The 16,961-nt window shown below is 34.9% G+C and overlaps 2 protein-coding genes across 3 annotated transcripts; one reads left to right on the top strand and one right to left on the bottom strand.

The window, feature by feature from the left end:
- The first annotated feature begins 3,091 nt into the window (after nucleotides 1–3,091).
- Nucleotides 3,092–4,218, top strand: LOC142163988 (uncharacterized). The gene is made up of 2 exons (XM_075221148.1): nucleotides 3,092–3,292; nucleotides 3,883–4,218. The coding sequence occupies exons 1-2, from the start codon at nucleotides 3,092–3,094 to the stop codon at nucleotides 4,216–4,218; spliced, it is 537 nt and encodes a 178-aa protein (XP_075077249.1).
- A 1,908-nt stretch (nucleotides 4,219–6,126) lies between these two features.
- Nucleotides 6,127–10,107, bottom strand: LOC107759072 (uncharacterized protein At4g15970-like). Of its 2 annotated transcripts, none has more exons than XM_075221779.1 (4): nucleotides 9,703–10,107; nucleotides 8,711–9,076; nucleotides 7,041–7,522; nucleotides 6,127–6,459 (listed from the first exon to the last, which is right to left on the bottom strand). In XM_075221779.1, the coding sequence occupies exons 1-4, from the start codon at nucleotides 9,907–9,909 to the stop codon at nucleotides 6,375–6,377; spliced, it is 1,140 nt and encodes a 379-aa protein (XP_075077880.1). In that variant the 5' UTR covers nucleotides 9,910–10,107; the 3' UTR covers nucleotides 6,127–6,374. The 2 variants fall into 2 exon arrangements, with proteins under 2 accessions (XP_075077880.1, XP_075077881.1); XM_075221780.1 differs by having other exon boundaries at nucleotides 8,711–9,071; nucleotides 9,703–9,906.
- Between the last annotated feature and the right edge of the window lie 6,854 nt (nucleotides 10,108–16,961).

Here is a 16,961-nt window from a genome sequence, read left to right as displayed (position 1 = left end):
GCATCCACAAAAACATGTCTCTGCATCGAACTTGAGAGAGAGAAGCGAGGGTTTGGGAAGAAAAGCAATGGAAGAAAGGGTAAAAATATCTTTTCATATTAATTTTAATAGAGTAGTGGCTATTTTTGCTAAACATTAGAATTGTTGGATAAAAAATGAATACTACCTTAAATAGTGGCTACTCCATGCCATATTTAATAGAAGTGCACAGTTAGCCACTAATAAGATATGTATTTACTTTTAAGCCACTGTTTAAAATATCTTTAGTCTTTAGCCACTACTTTAATAAACTTTACCTGCCCAGACGAAAATACCCTTCTGCTCATAAAGTTCAGGATCAAGTGTCCTTAACTTATGAGCTTGTTACTGTAAGTTCAAGACTATTTGTCCTTAATTTATGAGCTTGTAAGTCTAAGTTTAGGACTACTTGTTCTTAACTTTTGAACTTGTAACTCTAAATTCAGGACTACATGTCCTTAACTTTTGAACTTGGAACTCGAAGTTCAGGACTACATGTCCTTAATTTTTGTGCTTGTAACTCTAAGTTAAGGACTACATGTCCTTAATTTCTGTGCTTGTAATTCTAAGTTAAGGACTACATGTCCTTAATTTCTGTGCTTGTACTCTAAGTTAAGGACCAAGTGTCCTTAATTTTTGAACTTCCAACTCTAAGTTCAGGACCAATTGTCCTTGACACATCTAACTTCGCAATCTGAATTTGTACCTCCAAATTCCAATGGTATAAGTTTCTCTATTGGTATAATTCTCTATTGGTATACCTGTTTGACTAAGGTAAAACAGCAACCAGTACAAAAATGTGTATGCTACCAACTTTGAGAAGAAAAGACACAGTGCAAATGGAATCACTCCTGGTATTAGACAAGCATCAAGAAGATCAACACTTCTCCTATTTCCTGAACCATGCCGACGGACATTGTCATGTCCATTTTCAACCATATTTTCTTTCACTGTCCTTAATCGAGAGAGAAGCGAGGGTTTGGGAAGAAAAGAAATGGAAGAAAGGGTAAAAATTTCCTTTCATATTAATTTTAATAGAGTAGTGGCTATTTTTGCTCAACAATAGAATTGATGGATAAAAAATAAATACCACCTTAAATAGTGGCTACCTCACGCCATTTTTACTTGGCTTGAGTGTGTTTGGGCCTAAAGCTCTTCTGCAGTCCATCTTTCAGCTGGCCCGCTATTTCTAAGACTACAACCCAATTATTATAAAACCCCTAATGGATTAAGGCCTACTCGACTTATTTACAATTATCTCAACCGCTACTATATTAAAATAGCAATATCTGACTCTGACCTGAACCTCACTTCCCGAGACATTACATACATATATACTGGCAATAGCTCAGCCGGAAGTATATATGTCCTTACAACTTCGACAAGCTTTGGTGCACATTACATTATATATACTCAAGAGAATTAAATGGGATTTTCCTGCAAGGCAACTAAAAAAACATATGGCGTTTGATGTTAGTGTAGAAAAAAGTACATGTCCTTTCTAATGAACAAATCGAGCTATTTGTGCCAGTCATCAAGAGGCAAGAGCAATATAATGTTTCATTCCATTCCTTTATTCCACTTTTTAATCAATTTCCTTTTGTTTACAATGAGAAAGAATGTGACTTATGAATACTTCCTCCGAATCAATTTAGATGATGTAATTTGACTCGGCACAGAGTTTAAGAAAAAAACAAAGATTTTTGAAATTCTTAAAAGTTTAATGGGTAAAAGTTTTGTGGGGCCATGACATTTGTGTGGTCATTAAGGGTAAAATGGGTAAAATGAAGAGTTTAAAGTTGAATTATTTTCAAATTTAGAAATATGTCATTTATTTTGGAACAGACTAAAAAGGAAAGTACCTCATCTAATTTGAAAAAGAGGGAGTAATTTACGGTTACAAAATACCTCAATATAGAAGCCTAGTGTTAGGGGTCGCCTCTTTGAGCTTGACTTGACAACAAGAGTGTTGCCATGGGACAGCATGAGTGTTGCCAAGCTAACGTGTGCGAGATAACACCAAGGTAAAAGGGAAAACGGGTAAGTGATAGCTAAGACTTTGAGGAAGGTAAGGCAGCTTGGCAAGGCTTGGCAATCGAGATGTGGGCTGAAGGTCACACTATGGCATGGCAAAGGCATTAAGGCATGCGGCAATGATGCTAAGGCAAGGCAAAAACGAAGTGGGCAAGGACAGGTTAAGTGCAATAAAGGCACACACGCAAGGCAGACTTGTCATGACATTGGGCTGTGGCAAAGGGTAGTGTGCGTGGGCATTGACTAAGGTTTAATGTGTCTGCAATGCACCTGAGAGCAAAGCATTAACACTTTATTCAAGCCAAGGCACACACATAGGCAGCAAGTTTCAGCTTGACCAAGTCAACGCGTTTACAAGGCACATGTTGTGCACATGGGCAACAATTGGCTTTTGGTTAAATCTGATAGGCAGTTGCTAGAACGTTTTTGTAGCCATGATTCCATTATCTTAGCATGATCCTAGTAGTTGGGGGATGCCATCTACATTAGGCTAAGATAGTGGACTGTGTGGGACAATTGTCTAAGCCTAAGAGCGACAAATGCAAAGGCAAATGGCTGTCACATGATCTATAAATATGCAATATCCTTATGCTTGTAAAAACGTGTGGAGTACATGTTTGAGTTAGCAAAGAGTTCCTAAGTCTGTTTTTAAGAGTGAAAACGCCTAAGGCTAAGAGTAGTCTTGTGAGAAAATCTGAAGATCAAGAGTGATCTTTTGTACATGGCATTGTATTTTGAGTTTGAGTTTCTTTGTATGCTTGAATTAAATACAAAGTTGGGAAAAGAGTTTCCTGTATATTGTGCCTTATGTTCTTGTTTATTTGTTGTTGCCTTTACTTAAATTCGTTGCTAAATCATTCATAAACTTACTACGTTGAAAGCTGCCTAAAAATATTCTAAGTCCAAAGTTGCTAAAATATTGGCTAAGTGTTGGGCATGAGGCCTGGCTACTACACAGGCTTTGTTTGGCGGACAAAAATCAAGCCCGTGACAACTGGTATCAGAGCGAAGCAGGTTCGTGACGGAGACACGACGAGTAATGGCAGATTTCTTGGTCTTGTTTGAGAACATGGCCGGTGGTAACAATGAATTGCGGGAAAGGATAACGAAACTAGAGGCATTGATTGGAAATGTTCCTGAAGGTGGCGAAATTCAGACCCTCATGACAAGGCTTGCCTACCTTGAGGCAGAATTGGCAAGGCTAAGTCAAGAGAATGCGAATCTGAAAAATGAGAGAGTGGTGTTGTGACCTACTGTAAGCGAGAATGCTCCTTAACGTGGCACTGATCGTCAAATGGCAGACTAACTGATATTTATATCTGTTAATGAAAGAGCCCAATGCAAAAAAAAAAAAAAAAAAAAATACATGTTGAGTCTTTGAAACAGTTAAGATCATTTTAATAATAATAACTTTGATCTGTTTTATCGAGAAGGTATACGCTTCGAGTCCGTATAGCCCTATAAAAATATAAAAATGAAAAATGCAAAATCAAAAAAATTGTATAATTTTCATTTTTTCATTATTATTTCTTGCTTGTAACTAAGTGTTGATAACTCCAAGGAAGCCTTTATTACTATACCTATCAGTCACTGAAACCACTATGGGGTCTATGTTGGCTTAATACGATGAAGACAGACGGAAGTAAAGGGCCATATACTACCAACGTAAGAAAATAACTGACTACAAGACCAGGTATACCAATTTGGAGAACACCTGCTTGGCTTTGGTTTGGGTAAGGCGGAAATTGAGGCAAAATTCCTGAACCTAAGGCATTTGGTGGTGCAAGGAGTGCACGTGAATTGAAGAATTTTCTTTGGGATATGGAGCAGTACTTTCATGCTATTCATGTGCAAGATGAGAAGGAAAAAGTAATCTTGACTAGCATGCATTTGAGTGAAGATGCTAAGTTATGGTGGTGCACTCGTGTAACTGAAGATGAAAGTATGGGCATACCAAAGATTAAGTCGTGGGAACGGCTTAAAAAGGAGTTGAAGGATCAGTTCCTTCTTATCAATTCATCTTGGATTGTTAGAGATAAACTGAAAAGGTTGAGGCAAACCGGATCAGTGAGAGCCTATGTCAAAGAGTTCACTTCCTTGATATTGAGCATAAGCAATATGTCGGAAGAAGAAAAATTACAAAACTTCATGAGCGAGCTGCAGTAGTGGGCACAATTGGAGTTGCGTAGGCTGAATATTCAAAACCTCACAAGTGTTGTGGCGGTGGCCGATGAATTTGATGATTTTCACTTAGGTGAAGAGACTTTTAAAAGTCCAACGATGAAAAGAAGGACAAGGCAAAAGGGTAGAAGAAATGTGAGAATAACCATGCTAATGAAGACAATGGGAAGGGAAAGCAAGAGGATGGAACTTCAAAGAGCAAGGAGAAGGGCAGTAAATTCAGTGGATGTTTCATTTGTGATGGGACACATTAAGCAAGAGACTATCCAAAGAAGACAGCGTTGAATGCAATGATTGTTGCATATAAGAGGGCTGCATTGGAGGCAATGACCAGTGAAAACCAAGTGGCTGAGGTCAATGCAATTGTGGCTAAGCAGGATATAGGCCAAGAGGCATTGCTTGTCAACCCCTTAGGACTCATAAATTGAGTTGGTCTCGACGAGGACGTCGAGTTTCAAAGGGTGCGGATGGTTTGTTAGGGGTTCGCCTCTTTGGGCTTGACTTAACAACAAGAGTGTTGTCATGAGGCAGCATGAGTGTTGCCAAGCTAAGGCGTGCAAGATAACACCAAGGCAAAAGGGAAAACATGCAAGTGATGGCCAAGGCTTTGAGGGAGGTAAGACAGCTTGGCAAGGCTTGACAATCGAGATGCGGGTTGAGGGTGACACTATTGCATGACAAAGGCATCAATGCATGAGGCAGTGATGCTAAGGAAAGACAAAAACGAAATAAGCAAGTGTAGGCTAAGTGCAACGAAGGCATGCGCGCAAGGCAAACTTATCATGACATTGGGGAGTGGCAAAGGGCAGTGTGTGTGGGCATTGGCTAAGGCTTAATGTGGCTGCAATGCACCTGAGAGCAAAGCATTGACGCCTGATTCAAGCCAAGGCACGCAATGGGCAGCAAGCTTCAGCTTGACCAAGTCAATGACGGTTACAAGGCACATGTTGTGCACATGGGCAACAATTGGCTTTTGTTCAAATCTTGCAGGCAGTTGCTAGAACATTTTTGTAGCTATGATTCCATTATCTTAGCATGATCCTAGTAGTTAGGGGATGTCAACTATACTAGGCTAAAATAGTGGGCTGTGTGGGACAAGTGTCTAAGCCTAAGAGCGACAAGTGTAAAGGCAAAGGGCTATCACATGATCTATAAGTGTGCAACACCCTTATGCTTATGAAAACGTGTGGAGTACATGTCTGAGTTAGCAAAGAGTTCCTAAGTCTGTTTTCAAGAGTGAAAACGCTTGAGGCTAAGAGTAGTCTTGTGAGAAAATCTAAAGATCAAGAGTGTTCTTTTGTACACGATACTGTACTTTGAGTTTGAGTTTCTTTGTATGCTTGAGTTAAATACAAAGTTGGGAAAATAGTTTCATGTATATTGTACCTTGTGTTCTTGTTTATTTGCTATTGCCTTTACTTAAATTCATTGCCCAAATCATTCATAAATTTACTATGTTGAAAGTTGCCTAAAAATATTCTAAGTCCAAAGTTGCTGAAACTTTGGCTGTGTTGGGAAGGCTGAAGTTGAGCGTGAGGCCTAGCGGCCGCACATGCTGGTTTTGGCGGACAAAAATCAAGCTCGTGATACCTAGTATAGTGGGACATTTGTAGTATATAGACGGAGATAAAAGAAGGAAAACGATTACACAAAAAGATTACCATAATTAGTTTAATTGTTTTTTATAATAATAATGTTTTGGACCAACTTGCACTTAGTTTGAATTTACTTTCTTTTGTTTGCATAAATCAATTAAATCGAATAATGAAAACCCTGCTGATTAGTGCTTCCTTGAGTGTGGATGACCGCAACGCTCTTAATTTTTCATGATATAAAAAAACGTCATACATTTTCCTTCGAGTAAAGATTCTATTGCGAAACATGCACTGTTAGGTTATGTTAGATTTTTTCTCTTATACTCACTCAAATGATATGTTTACAGAACTTACAGACTTACAGTAATCAGCGTGAGCATTTTAGATTTCCTTATCTTTTTATATTAACCTGAAACATAACTTCCCCCAGTAAATTGCTGATATCACTCGGAAAAATCATAGTGACTCAAGATGAGGGAAGGAAATGGAAAAGGAAAAAAAATCTTTACCTTTCTATTCTAATTTCTAAAACAACAGCAACTAAAATCACAAAATTCTGACTAATCTTCTACGTCTGTTCAACTCTTCTACATCCAATGGTGGTGGAGCATAGCGACGGAGAGAATCAAGACTGCAAAATCATATGAAAAGTATGTTAAAATTTAAAAAACAAAAAAACAAAAAAGAATGTTTGAAACCATTCTACACTGTTAAACAAAAGTACGATATCTGTGCTGACAACTACCAGAAATTTCGAACAAGTGAACACACACATGTTTAACATAAGAGGACGGGACGGGGGGGTTGGGCAACCGTGGGAGGAGGAATAATGGGAAAACGGAAAGGAAGAACAGAATAACAGGGAGAAACAGACGGAAGCTGGGGATGGGAATGGAACAGGAAAAAGGGGAAACCAACAAAGAGAAGGGAAATGGAAGCCAAATGAGAATGAGGTAAGGGCAGAGGAGAAGTGTCGATTGTAGGCAATGAAGGGGCAGACTATGAGGACGCTGATAAATATGTTAAACAAGAAAAAAGAGGTTTTATGTCTCCATTACAACACAAAGAATCAGTTATATTTGGAGAACATGTCAAGTTTAAATATGTCATGACACTGTGTTTGAATATATAATAGGACGGTGTTAATACATTAACTTCAAATAGGACTTCAGTGGCACAAATCTTGAAAATCATGACAAACGGAAATCTTACCTGCAGTTTTGAGGAACTCGCCATGATACAGCCGATGATATCTTCTGTGCTGGTGGCAATGACAAGAAGCTTTTCCAGTCTTGAAGCAGGATTCTAAGATCATGAAGTTTGCTTTCCAGTCCAAAACAGCAATTAGCATGCATTGTACAAACTTCACTCAAATTTTTGCTAGGTTCACAAAATCCACCAAAGTATGCAGTGTCCAAGAATCTCATTTTGAGACCAATGTCCCTAATGAAGGAATCGTTCTTGATATTGTTAAGAACATCTTGATCATGCAAACTTGGATACATTTCTCGTGACGAATACCAGAACTTGTAAAATTCAATTGATCTGTTATTCGACCTCACATGATTGAAACCACCATTAGGTCTATTCCCCACATCATCAGGTTTGCCTGAGAAATGATCACATGCTATCTGAAAGTCTGCGTCCTTGTAAAAGTGAGGAAATGGATCTCTGAACCACATGACATCAGCATCCTAGCAGATGGAACCAAATAAAGTGTTAATTATGGAACATGGTTGCCAGAAAGAGAGCACAATGTAATACATTTACTAAGCTACGTGGCATCAGAAATTGTTCAATATATTGAAGTCCTGATAAGCAGAATTATTCAAGCACAAAAAGTGATCCTTCAACAAAATATTACCAATAATGCAAAAAGGTGAGCAGCATATACAATGTAGATCAAGTGGTGTGTAAAGCAGAATTCATGCCACTGCTCTTCCAAATTTGGTTAACCAGAACGAGAGATGATCCAAAGGAACTAAAAAGGAAAGGTGTAATGACCAGACAATATGAACTTAACATAAATACTACATTAGTATATATACGTCCGCTTATAAATTCCGTAGGCATGCTTGACTCATCAGTATTTCGATTCATACTTACTTTAGCATAATTCTCATGAGCTATATCTTAATTGAGGAGAACAATGAGACCTTAAAAAAACTCTATCCACAGTCCCTAACAATCTAAAACACCTAGGATACTGGCCTCAGTTAATAGTAATAAGAAAAATGATTTATAAGAACTCGCAAAAGCTTTGAATCTTATCAGATCAAGTTCCCAATAAGACTACATGTTCAGCTTTCATCACACTCTCATTAAAGATACTCTTTATAAGCATCCATACTTTTCTCAATATTTCAATGGAAACATCTCAAAGTGGCAAAGGAACTTTTTCTTTCCAGTTCTATAACTAGGCAGTTTTCAAACAAGAAAAAGAAAGAACCTTAAAATGTCTGGAAAAAAATTCCAATGGAATACCAACTAAAATTTGGTCAAGAAGTGGCTCCAGCTTATGTTTATTCACATTTACTTATTATAACAGACCATGTCATTATGCCAGGTTAGTCCAAAATTATGGAGCATGATGATACAAACTGTTTCCTTAAACAGGTATTTTTTTATATATGACATGCCCAAGTATAAAGGTAAATCAGACAATCAAACCATTCCAAAAAAGATGAATCAGGTATTTCTGGAACCCTTAATTTTCATGTCTTGCTTTGTTACAAGGAAACAAGTGGAGCACCTCAATTTGAGACAATCAAGATCATGCTAGACTACCAAAATTTTAATGATGATAAATGAATTGAAACTTTTGCTAGCTTAATTCAAAACAAAAAAAAAATTAAGAAAATTAACATGAGCATTAAGTGTACCGTGAAGACAAAGTTGTATCCCATTTCAAGCACCACTCTTAAAAAGTCGATCCTTCTCCACATCATCTTCAAATAGTCAGGGAACATGAAATAAGCTTCCTTTGAAAAATCAACCCCTTCAGTCACTAGTGCATAGCAATGAATATGTAAAGACAAGCATCTAGTGAATGCCTTCTCGTCAAGTGCGATAATCACTAAATGATTCAAAAGCCTACGGGTGTGATCTCCGATCCTAAAACTTTCAAGAAATAGATCAACAACTGAATTCGGAGCAGCCCACGCTTCATTCAAAGTCGTTAAGATCACTGTTTTATCCTCCATAGCAGCATTCTTCAATACTTTCTCAAGCCTGTACTCCTCACTATCCTACACAAGAATGCGATTTTAAGCAAATACGAAATGTCACATTGTCCTGAATAAATATCATATTTCTTCATTGGTTTCTTCTTTATTTATAGATTTCGATTAGCACTAATGTTTTTCCTCAGTACATATGAGAGCATCACAAGATATTAATTCTAATTGGTCCAAGTCCTCGAATCTGTTGAATTCTCTCTATGCAAACAAATAAAATTGGTCTTAAGACGTGGATCATATATTAAATGTAGCATTTAAAAACAAACTAAAATACAAATCAGGCAAACACTCAATTTTCTCAAGAACCAACCACTCAATCAATTCTAATTAATCAGCTCTATGAATCCTCTGTGTCTCACTTTCAGTCAATTCATCCCAATTATGCCTATGTAAGGTTCGCCTACTATAGTCGATCACAGTTCTGGCAAAGGAAAAGGATTGCAACAGATAAATAGCGAGTAAAAATAATTTAATTTAACTCGGGGATCATGGTGGGCGATATGACCTGTACACTAAACATAAGACAAAAGAATCAATGTTGTAGAAAGTTGAATTGTCCTTATTTTTCATTAAAAATGTTTCGTTAAAGGAAGAAAAAAGAAAATAAAAGGGAAAAGAGGAAGAGTGATCCTAACCGAGGAAGCGGACACATTAGGGGTTGCACGTGAGGTGATGAAAGAGTCAGGGATGCGGAAGCCAACATTTTCACCGGCTCTATAAAGGACGAAACAAGAGAAAGAAGCGGCAGCTAGGACAAGTGCTACCGTAGCGATGCGACGAACAACCAAACTGGAATTCGCTGTAGTAGTAATTGCCTTCGACGGCAAAAAATCAGCTAACATCTCCGTCAACAATTGCGGTGTCTGTCGGTGACAATGTTGGCAGTGAAATGGAGAAATTAAGGAGCGTTTCAGAAATGGGATATGAACAGAATTGGGAGGAGAAGCGGTTGGAGACGTATTTGTAGGCGTTGTGATTGTTGAAGAGAGATTTTGTGAATTTGAAGAGAAGCTGGTAGTAATGTTTAATTTAAATTAATGGATTTGGCTACCCACTTTCATCCCCCGCTCTTTCCCGAAACAGACGGAGACCGAGTGCTAACGAGCTGGAGTTTTTTTTTTTTAATATAAGTTTATTGGGTTTAATTTTTACTATATTATTGCAGAATTTTCACATTATATAGATAAAGTTTTTTTTATTTTTTCACCCGATGTTAGGTACCCGTATAAATCTCATGTAAAATGCACTCTAACAAAGGTAACTTCATACACAGAGCTCGAACTAATTAAGAATAAAAGAGTACTTATTACTTCACCATAAGCCCTATATAAATATTCAAGAGGATATAAATTTTTTTTTTAAAGCAGATGTCCTGAAGGGACCAAGAAAGATGGATTACATGAAATCTATTTCATATAACTTTATCTTATATTTTTACAAGATACTATTTTTATAATTTAAACATGTGCCCTCGGACATCACACACAATAACTCTTACGGTTGCGCGAAGAATTCCTTTCAAATTTATTTTATTAGGTTTAAATAAAATTGATATTTATAGTGAGCATCAAGCGATAACCATTTAACGATTAAATCGTTTTGACATAGTAAATAAAGTATTGTAAATATTATTAATATACATAACTTAATTTGTCATCTCTTTTATGTTAAACTTTTTTACTATCAGATAATATAAGAGCCAACTAAATGTATTACGTATCTACTATAAGCTAGAATGAATAGTCAAAAGAAGCTTACGACTGACATACTGCAACTAATTACACTACAGTAACAGCATTTTTTTTAATTGAAAGTGTCTCTAACTTAAATCCGTTCATTGTGGATTTAAGAGACTGAATAAAATATAATAAGAGCGTAAGGTAGTTTAACTAATTGTATTAGCTTCCTTATCATCTATTCCAGATTATCAATTAAAGTTTGAGAATTCCACTAAACCCTTTTAATATAATACCCCATCTATCTTTGGAATGAGACCGACAATCCCCTTGAACATTGGCGTGGCTAGAAATCTCGTCAATAGTATTCAAATTTTAAAGAAGTCAATAATTTTTTTTCGATGAATGGATGAACCGCAATTTTTAAATCTAACTACGCTATATTTAGCTAAACAATAAAAATAAAAGTATGCATGAAACTAAAGGACAAAGAGAGTCGAGAGGGTTTGTAGTATGTAGAGAGCTTTTGTTGGAATTGTTTTGTAGACCTTGACTTTTAAATTATAAAATTTATTTAAAAAATAACTTTAAATTTAAAAATTACTTTTAAGATTAGTTATTTATTTTTACACATACGGTGACCTCTGTTTAATTTTGGCAAACAAAATGGGAAAATATTTAGACAGGAATTTGAACCGGTAAATAATACCTCACTTTGAACACCCTAGACTACTGGAATGTCTCACACAACTATATTAATGATGTTCAAAATATAATATATAACTATATAAAGTAGTATTTGATCTATATACACGGTATAATGTTTTAACAAAGATATTCGCTTGACCATTCTTGGTATAGTGTGGCCACGCCACTGCGTTTGAGTAGCATTTTTCGGTTAATTTTTAGAATTTTAAATCTTATCTCTTATTTTTATAATAATTTTCTTTTGTGAGTAAGCTTATTTACTCGTTACTTGAAATTCTTTAATTTATCAATATTTTTTGGTTTTAATTTTATTAAGGTTTCAGTTATGTGGTATTATCTATTATATGACTTTTCTCATCATAATTGGAACGACACTTTCTCATCTCAAATGTAAATAAGTCTCATCCTTTTATATTTTTTTAAATCTTTTTCTTTTTTGTTTATTACTACTTGTTATTGCATTATTCATTATATAGTATTTTTAAGTTTTCATGTGATGTTTTATTAGTTTACCATTTGAAGAAAATTCTTTGCTTAATATAAAAAAGTATAATACAGATTTTTCCTACTCCTAAAAATTTAATTTATTCACTTTAATTTTATTGCTAGGTATTATTAAAATATTCTCACATTACTTCTGTAATATAGATATTTTATTTAAGATATTATTTTGCAGCTTGCAATTTTTAAAATTTTTAAAGTCATCAAAATTTTAATATGTTAAGTAAATTAACTTAATTTATTTTATATTTTAACTTACCCAAAAGTATAAATAGTCATAAGCTATCTCAATCTACGTCTTCCTTTAATTTTATTTTTCTTCATATTATAATTTTTTATTTGATATGTCACATCCATATTTCTAATGAATATAAAAGAAAAATTTTGTGAGTTCAATATTGTTTTAAAGTAATATTATATTTTACGTATTGTATATTTACTTTTTTTAATTTTTTAAACTAATCTTTTGTTACATTATCTCTAATTTATTTAATTATCAATATTTTTCATTTTTATCTTATCTATTAGACTTGAATTTGAATTTAAAGATATATTTCATTATTCAATATTTTTTATTTTTATCTTATCTATTAGACTTGAATTTGAATTTAAAAATAATTAAATAACTTATTATTAACTAACCCAACTAATTTTATCCTAAAATTACTACATGCCTTTTTCCTACGCTAACATTTGTCATAATCCTAGGCTAGACTTTAATTTTGTCCTGAAATTACTACTTGTTTTTTTCGTACGCTGCCACTTGTCATAATCCTAGGTTATATACTTTCTTCCTTTTAATAATATATAGACTGGGGAGAAAAAAAGGAGCCGGTGAAGAATATCTAGATAAAAATATGAGGGAAGGGAGGCCCCCAAACTATTAATAAATGCAATTTCATCCTTTTAACTTCTATTTTTACAACTATTTGGTCCTTAGCGTTTTTTGCCCTTTTCTTTTAATTTTTCTTTCACTATGCACCCTTGATGTTCATCAAAATCTTGAAGAAGAGTGAGAGAATCATTTGACTCTAGTATGATTCTCTACCGGATAAAGTTGGCATCGAAGATTGGACCAGTCAAGAGAAGGAACGTGGCTTTCAACCAACTGTCAGATCATGATTAACAAATGGCAAGTAAGATTGAACTGTAAGTAACAAAGACTGTTACTGTCACAACGAAGCAAAAATCTGCTTTGTGTTAGCTTATATCGCTAGTTGAAAATTCTCAATAAACGCAATTTTTTTTTATCTATGTGGAAGCAACGAAAGTTATAGGACGCAACAATATATGGTTTACATCAAAATTCTATTCTCAATAAAAGCAGAAATAAATTATCTAAAGTGGAAGCAAGAAAGTCATTGGACAAAGCAATATGATTTACATTAAAGGCCTTCTCAACTCATCATTGTTATTTTCTATGCTTAAAATAATTATAGAGTAACTCTTTGATTCTTTTTATCAAATCAAGAAACAAAGCACATTGAGGTTCTAAACGTAACATCCTCGTTGAAGTTTATTTTCCAACAATTTCATCCTCAAATTCTCTGAGTCAATTGTTTTCATTTCATCATGTACTTTAATCTTTCCATTGAGTGCCACATAGATGTTTCTAAGATAGAATGATCCGGTAAACATTAAGTAAAAAGGGGGAGAGGACAAAAAGTACTAACAGATTTTTATATATAGATAGACAAAAGTAAATTCGTCTTCACGATTCATGTCATGTCCTTAACCCGTCAATATGTGTACGTTTCTTATTGTGGGCATGATTGTACATTTCATACATATCAGGATGAATAAAAATGGAGATCGACTTTAAAGACCCAAACTCAAAACATATCAATTAAATGTGCTCAAACACATATATACAACTGCTACGCTCTCATCCCTATCTAAGATCGAATCATTCTTCCTCTCAACTTGTGAAAAGTACTTCCAATTCATACAAACGAAAGCAGCAACAAGAGGAATTCCCAAAGCATAGTGACCCAGATATGAGGCAACTTGAGAAGCAATTGTCATATAACATGCTGCAAGATACAAGATGAAGAATAAATAACAAAATTTAACAAATTAAAGAACAGGCACATGTACGCCCAACCAAAACCCAAACTGTAGATCCGATCCTCCTCTCCTTCTTGTAATCTACACTTAAATTCCAAGAAGTGGTTACCAAAAAATTCAACCAATGTTGTAAAATCTACTCAACAGTTACTTCAAAAATATTATCGTAAAAGCCGCTTGACAACATCTAGATTAAAGCAAGCCGCTGGTCCAGTTAGAAGTGCTGCAATTACATCTCCATGTTGAGTCTCACTAAGATGCAAAAACTGAGCCAACATGTCACTAGAACATGTTAAATTCATTGTCAAATAGGAGAACCGACAGCAGCTTTGAATCCGAATTGACAAGCAAAAATCTTTGCCTAGATTCTAAACATAGCAAATTACATTACTATTGAATCCTATAGAAAGTTCCATGACATTCGAATCTTAGAAATAGTGTATATCCTGATAGCACTAATTAGTACATGTATTTTAGTCCACGGTAGGACAGCTACGGCTTATATCATACCAAAAACATGTTGCTCGTAAATAAATTTGAAGGTTCATTATTGGCTCAAGGGTGAGGCTAGTAAAGCCTTTGCTTTAGGCCCCAAAATTGTTTACTTAGACAATATTGAAGTTTGTAGAAAAAGTAGTGTAAAATAAAAAAAAACAAAGAATGTTTACTTTTTAACATAAGAAATATTCTAGAACTTTGAATTAAACTACTCAAATCTTCATATTAGTAAATAAAATTTCTTACAATAAGATCAAAGATAATGTATTGCAAACATATGGCTAACATCTTATTAACTTGAATTAACCCTTGATAATATAAATAATAATATTACTAAGTGAAATTAAAAGTCATCAAAAATAAGTTGTAAATCCAACATACAGTCTATCTGCTGAAAAATTTCTGAACAAGCTGCAGAGGAAGTTTGTTTACCATGTGACCCTATAGAAGAAACTGTAGGGGTAGAAGGCCACTCAAATCTGAGTAGCATGCCATTCCTCACTCCCGAAAGGATATACAGTTGATCAGCAAGCACGAGTAGCACATCTTGAGGAATATATCTTTCAACATAGCCCGTTAAACTCCCGACGACAACAACTTGTGAAACCATATCAGAAGTAAACGATAAGACTTTGCAGGCTTATATGTACCAATGATAAAGATATTACACCCAGCTGTAATATCATATCTTGTTGTAGAGGTTGGGAGTTTTTTCCCAATCCATTTTTAGGTAATGAAAATGCAAGACAATTGTTCTTTGCGTCTCACATGGTGCACTTGATATGTTTCATGTAGATCGGCAGCCAATGACCTCACACTAAGAATGAATAAGATACAAGGACATGAAGTTGAAACTATTACCACATCACGCCCAACAACTCCCACATTTATGCTCGTACAATTATCAGGGGACCATGGTTTCAAAATTGGTTGTGATGATGAAATATCATCACCAATAGGTACTAGTCTCACAGAGTTCTGGCATACTTGAACCGACAACCCATTACTCACAAGGCCATAACCCAAAGTGCACACGCTAGACAAGACACCCACTTTGGTAGTAACATCAGAGAGGTTTACACCAACAACTAACACATTGGTTTCTTCCAAAAATGACAGTAAATGATGTAAATCATCTAGCTTCTTCTTAACCGCCCAAATTCCTATTATTCCATTGAAATTAGGTGCGAGCAGTGAATAATTTCTTTACGCTAATACCACCGTGCATCACTAGCAATGATCCTTCTGATGCCTCTCTACAACAGACAAACATATGATCGTGATGAATATTATGATAGTTCACCACATATATATCTGATATTGGTGTAGTATGTAGAATGTATCCTGAATATGTTAACCCTCCTCCTTCAACTTTTACAACTATACCGTCACTCCTCTCAAAAATAGCATCCAAAAACCCATATTTCACCCAGAGTAATGTCATGGATGATAGAGTTTTGTATAGACAACCAAATAGGTGCATTTTTGGTGCATTATAGTCAATCACCATTCACACTTTATGTGAAATTGAAGCATATATCGGGAAGGACACAAGGTTCATCAGGGTTTTTACAGTTCACTAAGATAACTCCCCCAGACTTGAAAACAACCCGCAGTCCAAAAGAGTGAGGAGCTTCTGTTATGTGTTGTGCTCGAGTTCCAGATGCAGCATTCTCAAATATAACTTTGACTGAATTGGCTTTAATGTTCCACTCAATCAATATAAACATAGTTTAGTCTTCTCCCAACATGTAGGAAAAATTCAAGGTATGCCTTTAATCTTTTAGAATCTACACAATGTCAATATGCAAGAAATCGGTCACAAAAGGGAAAATTGTAAGTAGGATGCCAGAGAGAAAAATAGAGAGAGAATAAAAATATGCACTTGTTGTTGCATGAAATGAGCAAACCGACTAATCAAGAGTATCCAGTCCTTTACATTCCTATATTTCTATAACAGAGAACATTTATAGCCACACAAATGCTATGGCTTATTTAAGACCACTAGTACCAAAGCTATTAGGGATCGTTTAGTAGAGTGTATAAGAATAATGTCGAATATGGTGTATTAGTAATGATGATATTAGTTATGTTTGTATTAATTATGCTGGCATTAGTTATGGTGGCATATTTCTTATCCATTATTTTATTTATTGTATTAAAGCATTGCACAATTTTTAAAAGAATTATTTGTTTAAAAAATACCCTCATAACCAGTCCATCACTTTATCTTTTTAAAAGAAACATATGTTGAAGAATACTTTTATATGAAAAAGGTTTTAAAAAAGTTATTTGATTTAAGAGGGGCTTGATCTTAGGACCTAGTTTTCTAGGAATAACTATAAATAGTGAGCTCAACAGCCATTATAGAAAGGGAATTTTCTGACAAACTTATGCTATATAATGTTCAAAACTTAATAATATTTTATCTTCTTGCTTATTAA

This window comes from Nicotiana tabacum, chromosome 9 (assembly GCF_000715075.1).
Source record: "Nicotiana tabacum cultivar K326 chromosome 9, ASM71507v2, whole genome shotgun sequence".
Lineage (NCBI taxonomy): Eukaryota > Viridiplantae > Streptophyta > Magnoliopsida > Solanales > Solanaceae > Nicotiana > Nicotiana tabacum.
Note: the sequence above shows the minus strand (reverse complement) of the source record. Positions and strands in the feature narration are given on the sequence as shown.